At 38.9% G+C, this 20,551-nt stretch overlaps 3 protein-coding genes across 4 annotated transcripts in view; 1 reads left to right on the forward strand and 2 right to left on the reverse strand.

The window, feature by feature from the left end:
- LOC117411054 (phosphatidylinositol-glycan biosynthesis class F protein-like) overlaps positions 1-5,647 on the reverse strand; it is an 11,026-nt gene extending 5,379 nt beyond the window's left edge. Inside the window, exons 1-4 of one of the 2 annotated variants that reach the window (XM_034018099.3) lie at positions 5,439-5,647; positions 3,720-3,965; positions 2,880-2,971; positions 2,151-2,267 (exon numbers count right to left, since the gene is read on the reverse strand). In XM_034018099.3, coding sequence (XP_033873990.3) covers positions 2,151-2,267; positions 2,880-2,971; positions 3,720-3,947 — 437 coding nt within the window. In that variant the 5' untranslated portion in view covers positions 3,948-3,965; positions 5,439-5,647. Of the gene's footprint in view, positions 1-2,150; positions 2,268-2,879; positions 2,972-3,719; positions 3,969-5,438 lie in introns of both variants that reach the window. The other variant, XM_034018100.3, reaches the window with a different exon arrangement.
- Positions 5,648-5,782: 135 nt separating this feature from the next.
- Positions 5,783-9,121, forward strand: LOC117410843 (cysteine-rich PDZ-binding protein). Its single transcript, XM_034017730.3, has 5 exons — positions 5,783-6,062; positions 6,887-6,952; positions 7,331-7,385; positions 7,669-7,772; positions 7,882-9,121. The coding sequence occupies exons 1-5, from the start codon at positions 6,047-6,049 to the stop codon at positions 7,944-7,946; spliced, it is 306 nt and encodes a 101-aa protein (XP_033873621.2). The 5' UTR covers positions 5,783-6,046; the 3' UTR covers positions 7,947-9,121.
- A 3,058-nt stretch (positions 9,122-12,179) lies between these two features.
- LOC117410406 (GTP cyclohydrolase 1-like) lies at positions 12,180-19,015 on the reverse strand. Its single transcript, XM_034016919.3, has 6 exons — positions 18,557-19,015; positions 16,855-16,964; positions 16,495-16,550; positions 14,768-14,799; positions 14,516-14,600; positions 12,180-13,605 (listed from the first exon to the last, which is right to left on the reverse strand). The coding sequence occupies exons 1-6, from the start codon at positions 18,867-18,869 to the stop codon at positions 13,479-13,481; spliced, it is 723 nt and encodes a 240-aa protein (XP_033872810.1). The 5' UTR covers positions 18,870-19,015; the 3' UTR covers positions 12,180-13,478.
- Positions 19,016-20,551: the final 1,536 nt, after the last annotated feature.

A 20,551-nucleotide genomic window follows, 5' to 3' on the forward strand; every position in this document is an offset into this window, starting at 1 on the left:
ACTACTGGTCAAAAGTTTTAGAACACCTCCATTTTTCCAGTTTTTATTGAAATTTATGCAATTTAATGTCTCAATGTACTCTGAAATTAAAGCATAGAACAAATAAACAATTGGAGATAAAAAAGAAATCATGGAATCGTTTTGTTTAACAAAATTTAATCTAAATTTTTGACTCATCAAAGTAGCCACCTTTTGCAGATATAACAGCCGAACACACTCGTGGCATTCTTTCTACAATGGAAATCAAATATTGTTCGGAAAGTTCTTCCCAACACTGTTGCAGAAGTTCCCACAAATGTGTTGCACTTGTAGGTTGCTTTGCTTTCACCCTTCTGTCCAGTTCATCCCAAACCAGCTCGATGGGGTTTAAGTCTGGAGACTGTGCTGGCCATGCCATGATTTGAAGCCTACTGTCTTGTTGTTTTCTTCTAAGGTAGTTCTGACATAGCCTGGAGGTATGTTTTGGGTCATTATCTTGCTGTAGGATGAACCCCTGACCAACTAGGTGTATACCAGAGGGAATTGCATGGCGCTGCAAAATGCTGTGGTAGCAGTTTTGGTTCAGGGTGCCACTCACTCGGTGCAAGTCGCCGACTCTGGATCCAGCAAAAGAGCCCCAGACCATCACGCTTCCTCCTCCATGTTTGACAGTTGGTGTCACACACCGAGGAACCATCCTTTTGCCTACTCGACGGCGTACAAAAACCCTGCGTGATGAACCGAAGATTTCAAATTTTGATTCATCGGTCCATAAGACCTTCTTCCAGTCTTCAGTAGTCCACTGGCGGTGCTTCATGGCCCAGGCAAGCCTCTTTTTCTTATTTTGCCATCTTAGCAATGGCTTTCTTACTGCCACTCGACCTGTCAAACCTGCAGCTCGAAGTCTTCTCTTCACAGTTGAAACTGAGACTTGCTTACTTCCACCAGTGTTAAGCTGTGCTTGAAGCTGTTGTCCGGTGAGCCGCCTATCACGCTAGCTGTTGACTCTCAGAAACTTGTCTTCTGATTCTGTTGTGGCTTTGGGTCTGCCAGACCTCTTCCTGTCAGTTTCCTCCAGTTTACAAGTGCCTTTTGATGGTGTAGGAAACCGTACTCACTGACACCTTGGCTTTCTTTGCAATTTCTCTAAAGGAAAGACCTACACTTTTAAGGGTTATAATGGTCTGTCTGTCTTCCTTTGTTAATTGCCTTTTTCTCGCCGTTATGAGAGCAATATACTACTTCCTGCAGTACAATACTGTCCAAATAATGCTTAAGAGGGTGTAGTAACACAGTCTGTTCTGTAAGTAATCAACAAAAGTTGGGACACCTGTAGGAATTGTTAGCATCAACTTTCAAGGCTTAATTTACTTCCATTGCTGCAGAACAGCTGTAAGTTGTTAACCCATTACTTGTTCCCTGAAAAAGGCCTTTTTTGTATAACTCTGAAATGTACATTATTTTTAAGTTTTTGGTAACCTAAACTTTTTTTTTTAACCTCTGGCAGTTTACTGCTTACCTTTGTACCATTTCAGGTTATTCACTGGACTTGAACTGCTTAAATTTCAATAAAAACTGGAAAAATGGGGGTGTTCTAAAACTTTTGACCGGTAGTGTATGTATGTATGTATGTATATATATATATATATATATATCTGGTGGCGTGCGATTCTTAGAAAAGAAACTATGCTTTACAAATGCAGTTGTTTTTTTACCCACCGCAGCCTCAGGAATAAAGGGAAGTGATCTTAAAAGTAAAGCCCTGCTGTAATCCTCTTGTATTCCAGTGCCATTCATAAATCAAACACAACATAATATTTAAAACAAAGTAAAAGTGACACTTTACTGGTGTTTATTCTCTTCTTATCTCTTATGGGGTGCTCTGAATCGTCCATGAGGTTGTCCTCATTGTCACATTTCCAAAATGTTTTGTACTTTAGCTTTTTCCTGCCGATTTACATTTAACTCAGTAATATTCAGGAAATACCAATTAGAAATGCAGGCAGTGCGCAAGCATGACACCTAGTGACCATTTTGAAAGCAACATATTTGTTCCCTATGTTTTGGACAGTAGGGGTTTTACCGGGCTGCATGGGAGTGTTTTCAGTCTGTGTTGTACAGGAGCTTCTTGGTTGAACACTCCTGTTGAAAGCTGTACAAGAAGAACATACCCATTTCTGCTGAACACCCGAATCCAGGCCTGAACATTGGGACCCAGTATACAGAGGCAGCGCAGAGTTGTGAAGGTGGACAGCAAGACAGCAAAGGAAAACGTCTCCGAAGCCGACCTGAAAAAACAAGGCACATGTCCGCACGAGGGATCCTTCTGCAAGCAATTACCCCAAGAACAAGCGCATTTAAAGGGATGCTGGATGTCTGTAATATTTCATTTATGACCCGTTTAAAAGAGATCATTTATATGCTCTACATTTCTTACATATGCCATTTCTTTCTCTTTATATTATTTCACATTCCTCTTGCATTTTATGGTGTTGAAATCAATCAGAGGGGTTCTTGGTTTATGTTGTTCCCATACTGAGCAATTAGCATTCTTCTCTAAATCTGCCATTACTCCGAGTGCCGGGACTGAACAGCCTTGACCATTCCACTCACACCATGTGACTTAAATAATTTAGCACTGCTAGTCCCACTTGCTCTCCAATTTCGGAGCAACAGAACCCAGAACCACGAAGAATGACAACATCATAAAACAGTAAGGGCAATATAAAAAAAAATGCTCTTTAATTTCTTATACCTTTCAACATGAATCCAGACAGACCTCTTTCAGCGTTTTGTAAAAACTATTTATTCTACACTAAAGGGGCAACAAAAAGCAGAACAATCCAGAGCAGATGAGCTCTTTGTTTAACAAAAGGCTCCCAGACCCGAGTCGTACTTACTCAAGCAACGGGGCTCCATACAAGACAACAATCCCATGGAAAAGCAGGCAGGAAAACATAAAATACAGACATGATTTGGAGACTTTAGTCACCTGAAACAAATGAGAAAAATAAACATATAGTATAAAACAAATATCTAAAATTGGAAAAGTAGTTCTAAATCTGAAGCCACAAAATGTTACAACACATGCTACACACAGTGTATTCCATCCAGAACAACTGGAGTCACAGACCCTCACAAGCACAACTCTTGGCCTGACATATTTTACCTTAGACAGGTAATTCAAGATTAGTGGGGTCTGTAACAACCATCCCTCTTTCCTAAGATATACATTACAATATGACAAAGAAAATGAGTATATTCTTATAGAAACTTTTCAACGTGAAATGCATCATGTACATAAGGTTTGATTGGATGCACAAATCATCTATGGCATTAACAGTACTATTGATATAAATTATTACAGGAAACCTGGAGAAATGATTTGACAAGCATTCCGACTAGAAGACACCGAGAAACACTGCTAGCCGAAACGTTAATCTATGGATATAAAAACAGTTTGGAGTAAAGGTAAAACATTGAATGTATCAGTTTCTCATGAACCCCAATTACTTCTTCAAAAAACCTAATGCAAGTCCAATCTCCACCATTGGATCACTTTGCAGGAACTGACTATTGCTTACTGTGTCAAAGTGGACAGGTTATGCTTTTAAACTGCCTCATGCTGGCACTGTTAACAATGGAGCTGTTTATTGTACTATCTTGAATAAAGATTTCAATATAAAGCTGTGCAGTTGGGTCAGTTATGAGTGGAAGCAGGTGCAGTCCCAGGTTCTCACCTTGTAACTCAGTGTATTCTTCTTGGCTGGAGGGCTGACCCCCAGCAGTGTGTAGATAGCTATGTTGACAGCAGCCACGCCCACAGTGCAGATATACAGCCACACCATGTGAGTGCCGTACACAGAGTAGTCATCCAGCAGCACAGCAGGGACAATCGTTGCCATGACGATGGACACAGCGATGATGCAGTGGGCCAAGACCATGCCCTTTATCGCGATGTCCTTCATGGTGACCTTTTCTTTTACCTGCTGGGAAATAATGAATCAATTCCTCTGACCAACCTAACAGCGCCCCCTGGTATTAGTGGGGGGAATAAAGTGAGGCTATAACATGCATTTAGGAACTGTCAGAAGAATCTTTAAAGGACACTATGTTGGGACAATTCCAGTAATCTGTGGTATTGATAATTTACACTTCTTTAAAATCTAGAAAAAACAGGGACTGAAATAATCCAAAAATTACACTGAAAAACAAATCCATTGCAGTATTTAAATGTAGTCACTGTGTGGAGTTAAGAAGTGTGTACAAGTAGGCTCAAGGTAAAACTTGGGAACTGGCTTAAATAGTACTAGTGGTACACTAGAATTATAAATAAAAAAGATCGACATAAATCAATAAAATACTGCACTTGATATGCATGACTTCCCCGGAGTGTTATTGAATCTGTAACTATGAAAAGATTATCCATAACTTCAAAACACCGAATTCTAAAGGGAAAACTTAGAAGAGGTCAAGTAGAAAAATGTTTCATCTGCAAGAGCTTTTTCAGTGTACTGATTAGCAACGTACGTGGCGGTATTTAAATCAGTTAAGAAGGGGCAGCCCGTCCCTGCAGAGTGTGTGTAAACACGGAAACGTTACACAACACATTATGTGTTTATTTAGCAGACGTCTTTATCCAAGGCGACTTACAGAGACTAGGATGTGTGAACTATGCATCAGCTGCAGAGTCACTTACAATTACATCTCACCCGAAAGACGGAGCACAAGCTCAATGCCCCGACTAATGTTCTAAAGTCAAGGTTATATTTAGATTTTCAAAAGGCTGTGAAACGTCCCTCTTCCTGTTATTTCTGTACAGTTTATTTGGAGTTAATGTAATGTTAAGGATCTCCTTTCTGACCAAGTATTGTGTAACTCAAGCATATTTTTTGTTAACTCGTGTTACTAAACGTTTTTATAATTGTGTTCAGTTGTGCTTAATAAAGACTCTTTTAGTACACTTGTTTGTTAATTGATTTGTAATCAATTATTCTACCTTTTTAAGTACCTGAAATTTCCTTTTCTTTTTTCTTATTGATCATTTTGGTACACAGCAGTTTTCCTTTTTCTCAAATTTATAGTTATATAATAATACAATGCATGTACAGAATTCGGAGTTTTAATATCTAAAAGGGCAACGTGCATTGGGTTATTTCTTAAATCAGAACCAGAAAACGGAACGCAGCAGTGCAACGCCAGAACATCTCTCCACTGCAGTTGGAGACATCAGCGACCGGAAGCTAGCAGCTGCACCCCAAGCCTCGTTTTGAGTCTGGCGTGAATAACGTGTATAAAGGTAGATTGTTATCGGCTATATAGGTGCACCCCCTACTAAATATTTAACCTTATTATATGTTTAACTAAACCGCTGCTTTCCATTGTACTAGAAAGGCAATATTTTAGACTGTGTTATAAAACAGAAGCCTACAGAAATCAAACAATTCCAACTAGCCTACCTCAGTTGCAGAGATGTCGTACGGGAGCAGTTGTTGGCTGTTAGGGGTACTGCACAGATATACACAGATATTTTTCTTTAGTAATTTATGTATTTATTTATTTTTTACTGTTTAAATGTTGCTACTGTATACACAGATCCCTCCTTTACTCATTCGGTGCACTTCATCAGCAAGCTTCCTCCGTACCTGTTCCACAACTTATTTGAAAGGTCAATTGTTAGGTGGTCGTGTTGATTGAAGTCAACTACGACCAACCAGATTGGAAAACTGCTGCAACGAGCCAATCAGCAGTCGGGAAGGCACGTCCCCTGACAATCGAGGAAGGTTATGAAACTGCCGCCATTTCGGCTTCCTCGCGTAATCGCCGTGTGTAAAATCAAGGCACACGTGGAGTCAGGATGGCGAACGTAGAAGCGCAGCTTCTCAAACGTGCCATTGGAAACTTGCGCGATGCTGTTTAAAACGGAAGTTGTTGTTTTGTGAGTCACAGGAAGTTAGATCAGAGAAAAACATTGTAGTTTGAACTTTTTATTATTATTATTTAAAGGCCCTTCATTTGCTTTTTTGTCGTTTAATTTTATTTTCGTCAAACTTTTAATCGAAGCAAGATGGTCTGCGACAAATGTAAGTGTCAATTTTGAACTGATGTATACGTAATGGGTGCGTTTGTACTGCGTACGCAAATACGTACATGTTTGATTCGGGATAGTCAAAATAAATGAAATTGATTTCACTAATGTGGATAGCTTGTTATATGAGTACTAATTCGTGTTGCTTCTGATACTGTACCAGAAGTGTCCTAGTCTAACCCGAACACAATATAAAAACAAATAAACTCAACTTCCAGATAACTATATATATATATGTATATATATATATATATATGTATATATGTATATATATATATATATATATATATGTATGTATATATATATATATATATATGTATATATATATGTATGTATGTATAATGCGCATATTTCACATGCTCCGGTTAAACAATCACTACACGGGTTTTCTTAAGTCCTACATGACAGTTTAAATCGCACGCTTGAGTAGTGTGCTCTGTAAACATCAAGTAGGTGCAATCTTAAAAGAAGTGTGGGCAATGTTGTGCATCGTGGTGATTTTTATTCATGATACAGACGATACACAAGTAGTTTATCACAATGTGTGTCATAGAAGTAGATTCTGGACTAATTGTATGACTCCGACTGTACCTTCGAGAGACACCCTCAATTTAAATAGCAGATATCACTTGCCATACCGTTGACTTTGGAGAAACGTCAAGATTTGTGTTTTTGTTGAATATAAATTACGTGTTGCAACGCACGTTTAGGCTATGACAGTAAGGTATACATAATATAATTGTTGTCAAGATGGAAGGCCCGTTAATTATGTCTGTAAAAAGATTAATGTACGAATAATAATATTGCATGGTATTTCAGGTGAAAAGAAACTGGGCAGAGTCATCACTCCGGATACGTGGAAAGATGGAGCCAGAAACACAACAGGTGAATCTGGTCTAGGAACATGCCATTGGTTGTACTTAAAGATTTCATACCTAGTTTAGCATTAACCAATTAAGTACCAAATGCAGTTCTTTGAAAAAAAATCTGAGCACAAGCTGTACTTATGTAATTTGATACATTAAATTCAGATGTAACTTTTGCGTTAACAAAATTAGAGTAAGCTATCATAACAATATAGTTAAAGAGCAAGTTAAAATAACAGGTAGATCGATGCCAGTTAAAAATGCTCCACAAAATTACAAAGTAGCCTGTCCTCAAATGAGGACAATGGCAGTTCATGAGTTAAACTTGCTTGTCAATGGAAATGTTATGGCTAGACTTCATAAACCAATCACTTTCTTTTCACTGTGTCTGTCACAGAAAGCGGAGGCCGCAAGCTAAATGAAAACAAGATGCTGACATCAAAGAAAGCGAGGTGAGTAATTTGCATTTGATAGTATCTGAACCATTCAAATATGCAATCAAATCAGTCTGTACAGTGGCTCTGCCTTAGGAAAGTTCATTAATCCTGTGCCTTCCATTTTGGGAGAACTGGCTGCTTCTTTAAAGTGAATCACATGTTTAAAAACATTTCTGCACTACTTATTCAAAATTCTAACAAAATGACAGTATTACAAGCTGGCACTTTGCAGTGCTTCGGTGTGAGAACTGTTTTTCACCCCTTTGCAATGCACATCTTATTTCTATGTTTTGTGTAGGTTTGACCCGTATGGAAAAGCCAGATTTGCGACGTGTAGAATCTGTAAAAGTTCAGTGCACCAAGCTGGTTCCCACTACTGTCAAGGCTGCGCTTACAAAAAAGGTGAGCAATAACAGCGTTGAGCTGAGTGAATGAAGGAAACGTTTCAGGTGCCTGACTCGAGAGTACCCATACCTTTGTTTAATTCTTTGTTTTTTCTTTTCTTTTCTAGGCATATGTGCTATGTGTGGCAAAAAAGTTTTGGAAACTAAAAACTACAAGCAAACATCAGTGTAACAAATCCCCCAGAACGGAGAGGGATGCGATATGAGTTTCTGAACCTCAGTCTCTGCTTTTCTAGAGGATGAAGACAAGCTCAATTATAGACTGTATATATATATATATGCTGCATAATAAAATGTTCTTTTTGATTTTTATATTTTATTTTTTTCAAATTTTATAGTGAAAGACACACGTGTTCTGTTTACCAGGGCTCCTGGCTAGATGGCAGAAGGAAGTTCATACATCTAAAATACGCCAAAATATTTGGAAGTATAACGTTAGAAACGTTTGTATAAGACAGGACAGATGCTGTACTGTAGTGCTTGCCTCTGCCAGTTTCAATCTACACTCCTACAGTCCTCATTGGGGACACTGTTTTGCATATACGTTACAATGGGGGTGTTTCCACGTGTGTTGTAATTTTTCTCGAGACATTGTGCTCAAGCCAAATGATAAATGACCCTATCATTTCGGGTTTCCATTGGCTCTGTTTATTTTACTCGAGAAGACAGCTTTATTACATGAGTGTAACGCTGCTTTAGAGTTTCACTCAAACAAGATGTCACATGACAACTGGATTTCTAGGTGAGATTTTCTCTTGTATCTGTTCTCTGTGCATGGAAACCACACTTTACGCATGGCTAATTTGCATATCAGCCTCCTTTCCCCTTCATTTGCATGACCAGGTGAAAAAAGGGTCTTCTCGAGTAAAATAAATTGAGACCATGGAAACCCGAAATGTATAGGGTTGTTTTTCAATTGATTTATTAGAAGTGTTACCGAGTACCAAAGGCAAGTTTTAAGGACACGTTTTATAATGTGTTTTCCCAAGCGATGAACAATGTTTCATATAAAAAAACAAAAAAACTTGTGATATGTCTTTTAAGGCCACTAGGTGGCATGTTGTACCCCTGTGATAATTCACACATAACTGCAATGTTTTTCATGTTAGTTAAAATGTGTGTATGTGTGTGTGTAGACAAGTCAATGTAGCTTGATAAATCATGCCGTCATTGACTTTTAAATACCAGATTTGCCCCAAAAACAAAACTTAAACCTGAATATAAAGGTTTTTGGTAAACTCTGAACTTGATCTTTACTGTTAGATCTCTTATCAATTACACCTGTACAGAAGATCGGGTACGTGAAAATCCTTGAGAAACAATGTAATTAAAGCATCATATACTGGGCAGTGTGTGTGTGAATCATGTGAGGAGTCATGTCAAAGAGTGTGGTATCTGAATGTATAGAGAAGAGGTTTCATTATAAAGCATTTTCTTTAAATGCAATGTAGAGCCACAAAATACTTCTAGTAAATCATGCCTAATATTTATTACTGTCATTACATAGGTATTTGCAGTACTAATGAAACACTGTAAATTTACAGATCTCTCAGATATTCCAATGCTGAGCTTATTCTTGCATTTATATACACTGACATTATCTGAGCCTGTAGAATCCTAGATGCCAACTCTTGAGTACTTTTTAATTCTAAGCCAATCACATGATGTAGGCACCTTTCAACTCTGTCTGTCCCACCAGGGTCTGCCTTACCGAACAAAGGAATTTTGTTGCCAGCAAATATAGGTTTACAGACTGGAGAGGTAGTGTGTGAAGAACAGATTGTTGGTATTCTCTCACTCACTGGTAGAATGTAATACTAAAAGAATTGTAAGCAGTGTGAAGTCGAACTGCAGCATCTAATGCCATCCCAAGATGAATACTGGAAACACTGACTGGACACCAGGCAGATTAAGAAAAGTCAGCGCTAATCTGCAAGATAAAGCAGTAGAAAACAGCAGAGTGTATGTAGGCCAAATTCACATGGGGGTTTCCCTGGCAATGATTTGCTGCAGACTGACGTACTGAGTACACTAGGGAGATATGTCTATTTATTTCTTAAAAAATACATTGAGCTTATTTACTGTAAAGAATAGTTAAGGGTAATAAAGTACAGTGAAGGCATGGGAAGTCACAGTCAAGTGGGGTGGAAGCTTAGTGTGATGCAAAGGAACACATGGTAACATTTGCGTGCAAATTGGCACTTTTATTGTGTTATCTCTAGTAATGTGGTGCACATGACGATTACTGCCCTGTTTGATGAGAAATATTTTTTAAGTGCTGCAGAAAACCATTTTAAAATTTGCTTTGGCATCTTTCAAACAATTTTTGGTTCTGTTTCTTCAAGCCAGACACTTTCAAGAAGCTGCATCTGAGTCCCTTTTATTGGGGACGCTGTGCTTGGGCACCATCAAAGTCACTTGATACTACATGATACTGTAGTGTTTAGGCATTGCTGGAAGCATTGTGTTCAACAGCAGGGCCAATATAGACCTAAAGGAATTCAACAGTATTGTACCAATCAACTATGACACAACATAACAATGGACTGTTAAAAGTTACCAGCATTTATTATTAGAATCTCAAAAAAACAGAACGTACACAACAGAAAGGTGATTAGTTCAAATTAGATCCTATTGTCCTGTGACACCACACAGTACAGTGCAGATAAACAAACGTCCCAAGGATCATTGACAGCATAGTGACAGCAGCCTTCTGCCAAGCCAAGGTGAAATCAGAATCCGAGATGAAGTAGCATGCGACTGACTTTAAGAAAATTAAACCCAGTGTCTTGAATGTTAGCTTTCTAATGGTGCTTGTGTTCTCTATATACAATGTTTGTAAATATTTACAGGGTTCAAAAATATATGGAAATACAGCATGACTGTTGCTTGCATGCCTAATCAATCAATCAATCAATCTTTATTTTATATTGCGCCTTTCATAGTGGACCACCATCACAAAGTGCTTTACAAGATAGTGAGGAACAATGCATTAAATACAGTGAAATACACATTAAATACAAACACTAAAAAAAAACAAAAAAAACAATGCAAATACATTAACTATAGTCATTTTACATTAAATACAGGGCTAGGATGTGAATTCTAAACATTGTGGATGCGTGTGTCATACAGAATCATATGAATAAGATGGAGTGAAAAACCTGAAATAGCAATTTAGACAACAGCTAACAGATATCAGGCTTAAAGAGCATTGAAAGCAAGAGAGAACAAGGAATATCTGAACATTTTAACATGTCCTATATTACTGGCACTATATTGTGATTGCTACTTAGCTGTTTCCGTGCTGGCTACAATGCAACATCCCCCCTTGCTTTCTGTGTGATAACATTGTGTGTTTTCGCTCTTCGGTAACACAGCTTTAGTGGATGACACAGGAGCTGATCCTGGTAATGTTACCCAGGGTGGGCCTGGAGTCATGACCAGTACAGCTAAGGACAGCACGGCACCGCTCTGCTGTGGAGTGAATCACACAGTAATAACCCAGTGCGTCCACAGAGAGAATTAGGATCAATGTGTTTGCTTAATGCAGGGGTGGCCTAAGTTGGCCCTTCCACTCCTGATCTTTGTTCTAAACCTGTTCTAAATTGTTTAAGTGAACCAATTAAACCTGCACCCAGTTCATTATCATTATCATTATCATTATTATACCAGTTAAACCTGTCAAACCTGGAGTGGAATGACCTGGGTTAAAGTACCAGTGAAAATATGAAACACGTTGTTTGTTGTGGTGCCATCTTCTGTAGTGACCTTGTGTAAAATAATTTGTTTTGAAAATCTGTAATCAGAGAACTGAACATGTCCAGCTTCATTCAATGCAGTCTGATGTAGGCACTAAACTAATAAGATTGTTCAAGGAGCGCCCACCAAGGTTTTAAGATGCATTATCTCACATCATTTTAGCACATCGGCAGTGCTATAGATGGCAAATGGAAGCTGCTTCCTGGTACCTGATCACTTCATGTAGTAGTGGTTTGTTTATGATGTGTCATACTGCCAAAGCTCACACTGTGATTGGCTGAAAGTTCCTCAGCAGTCTATAATTATCGCATGAACCAATAGATTTGGGCAATACAATAGGTACTGTTCATATTGATTTCCCCAGAGTACCTGCGAGATTAGCAGTAGCACCAGGGCCTGGCACTCAAAAAGGTCCCCTTCCTTTTATTTTGTGTCCCCTATACAAACCCTTTTAGACCGACACATGTTGGTTAGCTCTCGTACATGCTGTGAAATTGATTGCTTCATTGACCAGGGTAATTACCGTTACAACAGTATGAGAAAAACCTTCAAACAATTTCAATACATCAATTGGTTCTGGGTAGAAAAACACCACATTAGACTTCATATACAGAAGTACGGACTTCATTCAGCACAGTTGATCAGACCACAGTACAACGTTATGGCACAAAATTGAATATTTATTAGGGAAAGACAGCATAATATAGTATTTTAAAACAGTTGCTTTAAACATGACAAGGGTTATACTGTATAAAAAGCAGTGTTTACTGTTAAAAGAGTTACATCAAGCATTTCAAACAGATCAGACATTCAGAGAGCCGACCAAACGCAATGTTACAAAGTGAAAGGTGTACCTCAATACCACCAAGAGTCTGCAAGGCCACATGAATACTCAGACAGACAATACTGGTCTTTGATAACAGGTACAATTCACTGAGTGTGAGTCTTTACAGTGCTGGAAATATCCTTACAGCGACTACTGAACACTCAGGGTAAAACCTGCTTTTAAAATCTGGGTTACATGTATTGACAAATTACAACCTTCATAAAAACAGGCCGTGTTTCTTCAGAAAACAGGATTCTGGAATTGATTTATTAATTTTTTTTAAATGTAACGTAACGACGTAGGCAATGATGACACTGTCTTTACAAATTGATCTACAACAATGATTACTACAGCTAAACCAATTAAAAAAAAAAAAACTGAACCGATTGAGAATCTTTTCTTCACATTTGATTTAAACATGTTAGAACATGTTGAAACAGCTCCATTCTGGTGTGAGGTAACATCACAAAGTAGCAGCTTTGTGGGTTATGCTAAAATGGTGCTCCTGATATTTGCTTAAATATGTATATGTACAAAATTACATTCATATGCTCCAATGTTATCAATATTGCACACACATTTTCAAGGCACAGGTCATTGAGAAAACCAATCTGTTTCTGTACAAGTGACTGCACAGTTTTTCCAGAAATACACTCCACTAAAAGAACACCCTTTGTGTGAGAAAGCAGAAACACACCGGCACCAATAAGTAGTAACACTATTAAAGAGTTTTGCTAAACAGTAAATGTAATCTGATTGGAACTGGAATGTTGAATAAGGCTTCTTAAAATGAGTTCTTGTGGCTTTTGGAATGAAGCCGTGTAACTGTAAACATTTATACAGTGTTTTCAATATGATTTCACAATGTTATTGCTATGTTTAGGTTTTGTTTTTATTTTAATAAAAAAATAGTTACTGATATTTTCTGCCACTCATGCAGTAGAAACATGACCTTAGAGAGGTTAAAAGCATTACCCAGTTACTATATTAAAAACATCATTGTAAAAAGAGATGGCGAGAGAGGGGAAGAGGGGTCTCCCTGCGACGCCTGTGCAGAAAGAGCTCCTGTTTCCTGAGTGCTCCGGGGGTCCCGGTTTGAGGTAGGGTAGGGGTGGCTCAGCTCCTCACCAGCGAGAGGAACTCTTCCCGGGTCTTGGTGTCCTCTCTGAACACCCCCAGCATGGTGCTGGTGATGGTCTGGCTGTTCATCTTCTGCACGCCCCTCATCACCATGCACATGTGACTGAGGCACAAGGGATAGAAATGTGAGTGTGAGTCACCCTTCTTACAGTGTGGGATCTGCCCCCACCAACTCCTTCAGGGCCCCTTCCTGCTGCTATAGAATTACACTGCCAACACTTAATCAAGGGCATTTAGACATGTATTCTTCTAAATTCTGGAACCCACAAAAGCAGCTATAAAATGTGTCTTCTACAGCTTTGACCAAAAGTTTTCATCACCTAGAATTTAGGACATAATTAAAAATTAAACTATATGAACAGAATTTAGATCTTTTATTTATGTAATCAAAGAAACTACAAAATGATCAAAAAAAGTCTACTGTAGCCATAACAGTAGCACAGTATTTCATGTTAGATTTCAAAATGTCACATTTTTCAATTTTTGTCAGTGTTTTGCTACGTATATGGAAAACTACAAAGCGCTATGTAATTCAATATGTTAACGTAACGTATTCAGCAGGTGTCATTCAACTTTATGAAGTAAATCTTTTGGCCATAGCTGTACATGTGAAATGCAGTTCTAAAATGTATTTTTGTTTGACTGTTAAAATATATCAAACTAATAGTAATAAAGTTTAGGAATATACCGTCCATCTTTTTTTATATTTTTAATTGGTCATGTTTTTTTTATTACCAGTCAACAACTAAAATGTTAAATTATTAATTGTTTCTAAATGATCGGTCAACATATTTATACACTTTTAAAAAGCACTATTCTCTTTCAAATGGCTTGAAACAAACTGAAAACATTTTTACTGATCAACTCAGAACTGACTAACTTTAATCGAAGTGGGGCTGCACTTGACTAGAAAATAATTTACAGGTGAACAGTAAAACAAATGTGTTAGCATATTAGTAGCATGTTATTAAACTACTTAATTACCTAGAAAAAGTGTTAGCAAAAATACTTACACAGCCTCAATAACTACCGCTACTCCTGCTGGATTCAGAGCCTCTGTGATCGCTAACGCTATCTGCTTCGTCAGTCGTTCTTGAACTGCAATGAACACAACACAGAATTTTTATTGATCTTGGGTCTGAGAGCCCAGTTAACGTCGATATTACACACTGGTAATGCAGGGGTTTCTATTCCATTCCATTATATGTATATGTCTTATTTAGTTTCTAATCACTACCAGCACATCAATATTTTAACATCTCTACCTTGAAGTCTGCGGCTGAAGATTTCAACAATCCTAGAAGATAAAAGAAAGGAAAGAGAAGACACTTTTAATAAACATCACTGGTGTTAATACTGGACAGAGCAACTCAATATCCTTGCAGACTGAGGTCCCTGAGTGTATGATGCACTAGTGAACTTTGAAAAGCACCGTCCGTGCAAATCATTTATTTCTTTTAGAGAATCTATTGAGCAAGAACAATGTTCTTTGCCCTGTTCCATATCTGTCTCGGTGCTGCTACATCGTACTGGGCCTGCATTGGTAGCATTCTTTCAGCTAGGCAGAACATTACAGCACACCTGAGACTCAATCTATGTACTAAGCTAGTACCAGACATGTAACTGATTTAAAAGAATCCTCATTTTAAGGTGGGTAAGAGAAGCTTCAAGCGGGACGTTACATTGTGAGCACACAATGAGGTAATAAGTTACAACGCTATGTGTCAGGTGTCTCATTGTTATAACAGTTACCTTGTAAAGTTTGGGCGACTTCAGACTGCTCAAACTGCAAAATGATTTATGTTATAATAAGAGACATCCTACATCTGACATATTAGCTTATTATACATGACAAAAATGAAGATTGTACTCATAAAATACAATAAACATTAAAAAACCATTTGTTTCCTTAATTTTAGAATTAGGTCACGTGTTCATAGGATGACCTCTATACACAAGTTGTAGTGGAAGTTTGACAGCGATGGGTCGATTTCTAGTATGTGATTAATACTATTTAAATGATTTAGTGCACGCCACAATTACAGTATTAAAATGAATTAATTTTCTCTATAATATATAACATACAAATGAATAGGGTACAATGAAGCAGCATGTACAGTAATAGTTACAGGAACCTGGCTGCAGGGATCCGCTCCAGTGTTTCTGTTGCAGTGGTACGACATGCAAAAGGTTCACATGGGAATGGAACTCTGGGAATTAAAAAGCCACTTTCATCCTTATGGAGTCAAGGAGAAGCTAAATGCATGCCTGTGTTCGCATGGGGATCACATGTTATTCTAAATGATGTCTACTGCTGCACTCTCAGCAACATTCTAGGCACCCTTCCAGGGGGCGACGCAACTAAATACAGATATCATAAACACCATTTACTCTCATTTGTATGACAAACACACTCAGGGCTGAAGGGAATGCCGTCGCCGCTATCAAAACCAGTTGAAAGGGCTGGCTAGAGAGGTTTTGTTACTGTGAATTGGAAGTGACAATCCTTATTGTCCCGGGCTGTGTCTTGTGTGCATCAGTAAAGAAACAAGCGGTGACCCGATTGCTCAGCTGCTAAACTCACAGTCTATGATAACAGAAGAACGCAGCCACTCGTGAATAACGACAACTGCAGGCTTCAATTCTCATGAATCAAGTCAACTGTTCAAGCCCCAGCCGTGCTGTTTATTTGAGGCGATCAAAGTTTAAAAAGCAGCCCAGTCTAGTTTACCACAGAAAGAACATTTGCTGTTTCTGCTACAAATTTAACATGATACAGGAAAACGAATGAATCCCCTGAAAGTCATTGTTATGAATTACATTTTTTCTCAAAAATGCTTATGTGAAATCAACTAGTGAGCTGCCAGAACTGTGTAATCCTCTGGCCCATACACCTTGACATGAAATCTATTATACAAGAGACACTACACAACATTAACGGAGAATGGTTCTGCATTGAACCTGAATAGGTTACACACTGTTTACACCTTACCTTGCCAGCTTGCTCAGTCCAACAACCCTTTTGTTAGGGAGATATCCTATGTGAACCTGCAGATTTAACAAGAGATCACATTAGGAGATCAGACAGCCTTTGTTGGTCTGTAATGTTAACATAATATTGTCATGATGGGGTAAAACATTTGCTTTGGTTCTGATTAGTACTAATCTTTATTGCAAGACCACACAATGGATTGGAAACCACTCAGACCTGCAGAGGTGGATGTACAACAGAAGCAGGGAAGTTTACAAGCACAGTTAAACTTGGACCTCCAGTTGTAATGCAAGGGTTGCCCTGGTGGAGAGGCAGAGGACTGGAGCTCAAGGCACGATACAAAGGAAATTCATGCAGTACCTTGCCGAAGAACGGCACCAGGTGATGCTCGCACAAGGAGAACATATCAATGTCCTTCACAATCACCATCTCATCGTGATCTTCATCGAAGATGGCATCATTAAGGATCTCTGCAACAAAAAACAACCCAAACACTGTTTCCAATTATTAACTAATGCAAAACTTCTTGTCCCCCCACTCCCAAGAAAAAAAGAAGAAAAAAGACTAAACTAGGATCTGAACACTAATCTCCTTGTCCCCGGTTCCTAGCGACAACATTTGGGCTACACAACCTCTTGATTTCCAAAAACTGCAACAAGCATTACAACATGCAAGTAAATGGCAGATGTGAAACAGGGAGTCTGCTGTTGTCATGGCCTTGTAATCGGCATGGCAACTACATCAGGACTAGAAGTGAATCACACCCTTTTAAAATCTGCACTCCTTCATACTTAGGACAGATTTAGAGCTAGGCTTCTTAAAATAGATAAGCAAAGAGACTTGTGATTCATACAGGCTTATTGTGTTTTTGTTTAGTTTTTTATACAGTATGTGTGCGCTACCAGTGTGGACAGTAATACATTTTGAAGTGGTTATGCAATTCAGGGCCAAATGTAGTCTATTTTTCTTTAGGGGTGATTCCTAATAAAGACTACACCCCCAACATCAACCTATCTCCTCTAACCAGGGGTTCTATACCTTGTATGGGCAACGCAGTTTTGTTTAGAGATGCATTATTTCAGTTTATTAGAAAGCCGACTTTGTTGCTGTCCTAGCTTTTGTACATTTGCTGAAGGTTGAGCTGTATGCGTAAAACCATATGATATAGTGGGGCATGTGGAAAAGGGCGAAGCTGGTAGTTACTGATTCATTTAACTGGAAAACATACTCGTCAGCTCTTAATTTAATATTCATGGTTTGTAAACATGATTTCAATACTATTATGTAGGCTACTCACATTTGATAGATAGGCCTACATTTTTATCAGTATATAAAACAAGCAGCATGGGGGGTTTGCTTAGTTTGAATGACTAAAAAGACGTTTTTCTACGTGCAGCTTCATTTATTGGAAATGTACCGAGACGGGAACAGCAGTATTGTTTCTGTATGAAATTGAGCGTTTCGCTGCTTTAATTCAGTCGCGATTAGCCTTCATATCTAACATTTTGTATCGCTTTACCGCAATCTCTTCTTAGGGATCAAGTCGTTTCTGTTTATTAATGCAAACAAAAAAATTATCAAGACCGCTCTCCCTTAGATCCCCCCCCTCCCCCCCCAAAAAAAAAAATGTTCACAGAACTAAATATTGATATTACTTCAAAGGGGTGTGCAAGTCTAGACACGTTAAGAAGGTAGGCTGCAACTCCACACAGGTTACTGTAATATACTGTAATCTACGGCAGGGTTTTATTACAGTAACCTGTGTTGAGCTGCAGCCAACTGCGTGGCATGTTGCCACTATAATAATCTATTTGAATTGCATTTTATTAATAGCGCGTGTAGTAACAATACTATGCACTGTCTTCGCTGCTTATCCATATAATCGTACCCTCTTGACCCGACCTTGTCAGGGTGGCAGCCTATGTGGGTAAACAGGATTATACACAACCATGCCAGTACGCACAAGTTTAGTGAAAGGTAAAGCAGTGCTACGCGCTCATGCCAAAAACGGGTTCGTGTTTTATTAAATACCTGCATGGTTTAACAATGTCGATTAACTTACCGTAGACGGTTTCGTGGTAGCCTTTAGTTAGAAACTGCATGGCTTTGGCCGCTCTCCGGGGAGTCAGAAGCAGCCCCTGACGGTCTGTGTTCTCCCCGAGCCCCTTCAGGATGGTGCTGTACGCCGCTTCCAGGGCTGGTAGTTTGGACTCGTCTTCGCTCTCCTTGCGGGACTTCTCATGTTTATTCTGCACGGCCGCCTTCTTCGACTGTATCATGGCTTCTTCATTGAACCCCCTATGGCAATTGTGTTCAGCTACAATGTTCCCATTGCAAACTCTGTTCATTTCTGCAGCTGCCTTCTGGTGTTCCATTTTTTAATTATCTTTTTTTTTATTTCTGTATGTATCACTGATATAGCTGGAGTCGTAGTAGTAGTAGTCGTAGTAGTCGTAGTAGTCGTAGTTGCTAGCTAGCTACAACAGCTGCCGTGGTACGTCTGCAGGTAGTTCTGTCTCCATTCAGCGGATAATCTCCTGTCCTGAAATCTCACGCTGTCGGTGACGTCAGAGATGTGTCTGTCAGTGGGGTTCCACGCTGATGACACTATGTAACACAATTTTTGTTCCTGGGTAGTAAGTGTTATTTCCTAATTGCTTATGCCTCAAAAGTATAGAAAATGGCTATTATTCCCCACAAACTTTGCTTTTGTGACCAGGAGTGATATTTTGAAATTTACCTATTTCCAATGAGAAAACGGGCGAATTTATGTCTTTTCGTTCACATAAAGTCAGAAAAAAACAACATATGAATCCAAATTAACATGTATTTATACTAAAGTAATACAAAAATGACTACAAAAGATTTAGAAGTGAGTAGTTTTTCGAGATTTACGATTATACTGTAAATCACTTTCACGAATAAGCCCCCAAATGTAGTCTCCCATCATGTTCTCGTTATACTGTCCTTCATTGACAGCTCATCCAGGAGCCTCAAAGCCGTGCTGCTCCATAATGGTAACAAGTACCCGTCTCTTCCCCTGGCTCACTCGGTGCACCTCAAAGAGGATTACAACAGCATCAAGACCTTGCTGGACGCCTTGAAGTATGATGGGTACGGCTGGGACCCCCAGAAGGTGCTGATGCCACCTCTGCACATCAAATTGGGCCTTTTGAAACAATTTGTAAGAGCTCTAGATAAGGAGTCGGCAGCCTTCAAGTACCTTCAAGACTTCTTCCCTAAGCTGTCTGAGGTCAAAGCCGGTGTATTCGTCGGACCACAGATAAAGAAGATCCTGGAGTGCAATGAATTCCCCAAGAAGCTCACTAGTAAGGAGAAAGCGGCTTGGAACAGCTTTGTCGCAGTGGTTCGGGGCTTCCTGGGCAATCACAAGGCCGAAAACTATGTGGAGCTGGTTGAGACTCTGGTGAAGAACTACGGCACAATGGGCTGTAGGATGTCCCTCAAAGTCCATATCCTTGATGCTCATCTTGATAAATTCAAGGAGAACATGGGAGCGTACTCGGAGGAGCAAGGCGAGCGCTTCCACCAGGATATACTGGACTTTGAACGCCGCTACCAAGGACAGTATAACGAGAACATGATGGGAGACTACATTTGGGGGCTGATTCGTGAAAGTGATTTACAGTATAATCGAAAAATAATCGAAAAATAATCGAAAAACTACTCACTTCTAAATCTTTTGTAGTCATTTTTGTATTACTTTAGTATAAATACATGTTAATTTGGATTCATATGTTGTTTTTTTCTGACTTTATGTGAACGAAAAGACACAAATTCGCCCGTTTTCTCATTGGAAATAGGTCAATTTCAAAATATCACTGTCCTGGTCACAAAAGCAAAGTTTGTGGGGAATAATAGCCATGTTCTATACTTTTGAGGCATAGGCAATTAGGAAATAACACTTACTACCCAGGAACCAAAAAAAAAAAAAAAAAAAAAAATTGTTACACGGTGTGATCCTTTGAAATTACCGCACATTCGTTCTACCAACACATTCCCCGCACAGAGAAGCGGTCCGCGTTTCAGCTAACAG

The sequence above is a fragment of the Acipenser ruthenus genome, chromosome 6, assembly GCF_902713425.1.
Source record: "Acipenser ruthenus chromosome 6, fAciRut3.2 maternal haplotype, whole genome shotgun sequence".
Lineage (NCBI taxonomy): Eukaryota > Metazoa > Chordata > Actinopteri > Acipenseriformes > Acipenseridae > Acipenser > Acipenser ruthenus.

Excerpts from the sequence above, each read along its gene's own strand:
- LOC117410843 (XM_034017730.3), top strand. Across the intron at positions 6,953-7,330 it reads TGGAGCCAGAAACACAACAG|AAAGCGGAGGCCGCAAGCTA; the intron begins GTGAATCTGGTC and ends TGTCTGTCACAG. Across the intron at positions 7,773-7,881 it reads AGGCTGCGCTTACAAAAAAG|GCATATGTGCTATGTGTGGC; the intron begins GTGAGCAATAAC and ends TTTCTTTTCTAG.
- LOC117410406 (XM_034016919.3), bottom strand. The coding sequence starts at position 18,869 with ATGGAACACCAGAAGGCAGCTGCAGAAATGAACAGAGTTTGCAATGGG. Across the intron at positions 16,551-16,854 it reads TGGTGCCGTTCTTCGGCAAG|GTTCACATAGGATATCTCCC; the intron begins GTACTGCATGAA and ends TTAAATCTGCAG. Across the intron at positions 13,606-14,515 it reads GCGGTAGTTATTGAGGCTGT|TCACATGTGCATGGTGATGA; the intron begins GTAAGTATTTTT and ends CTTGTGCCTCAG.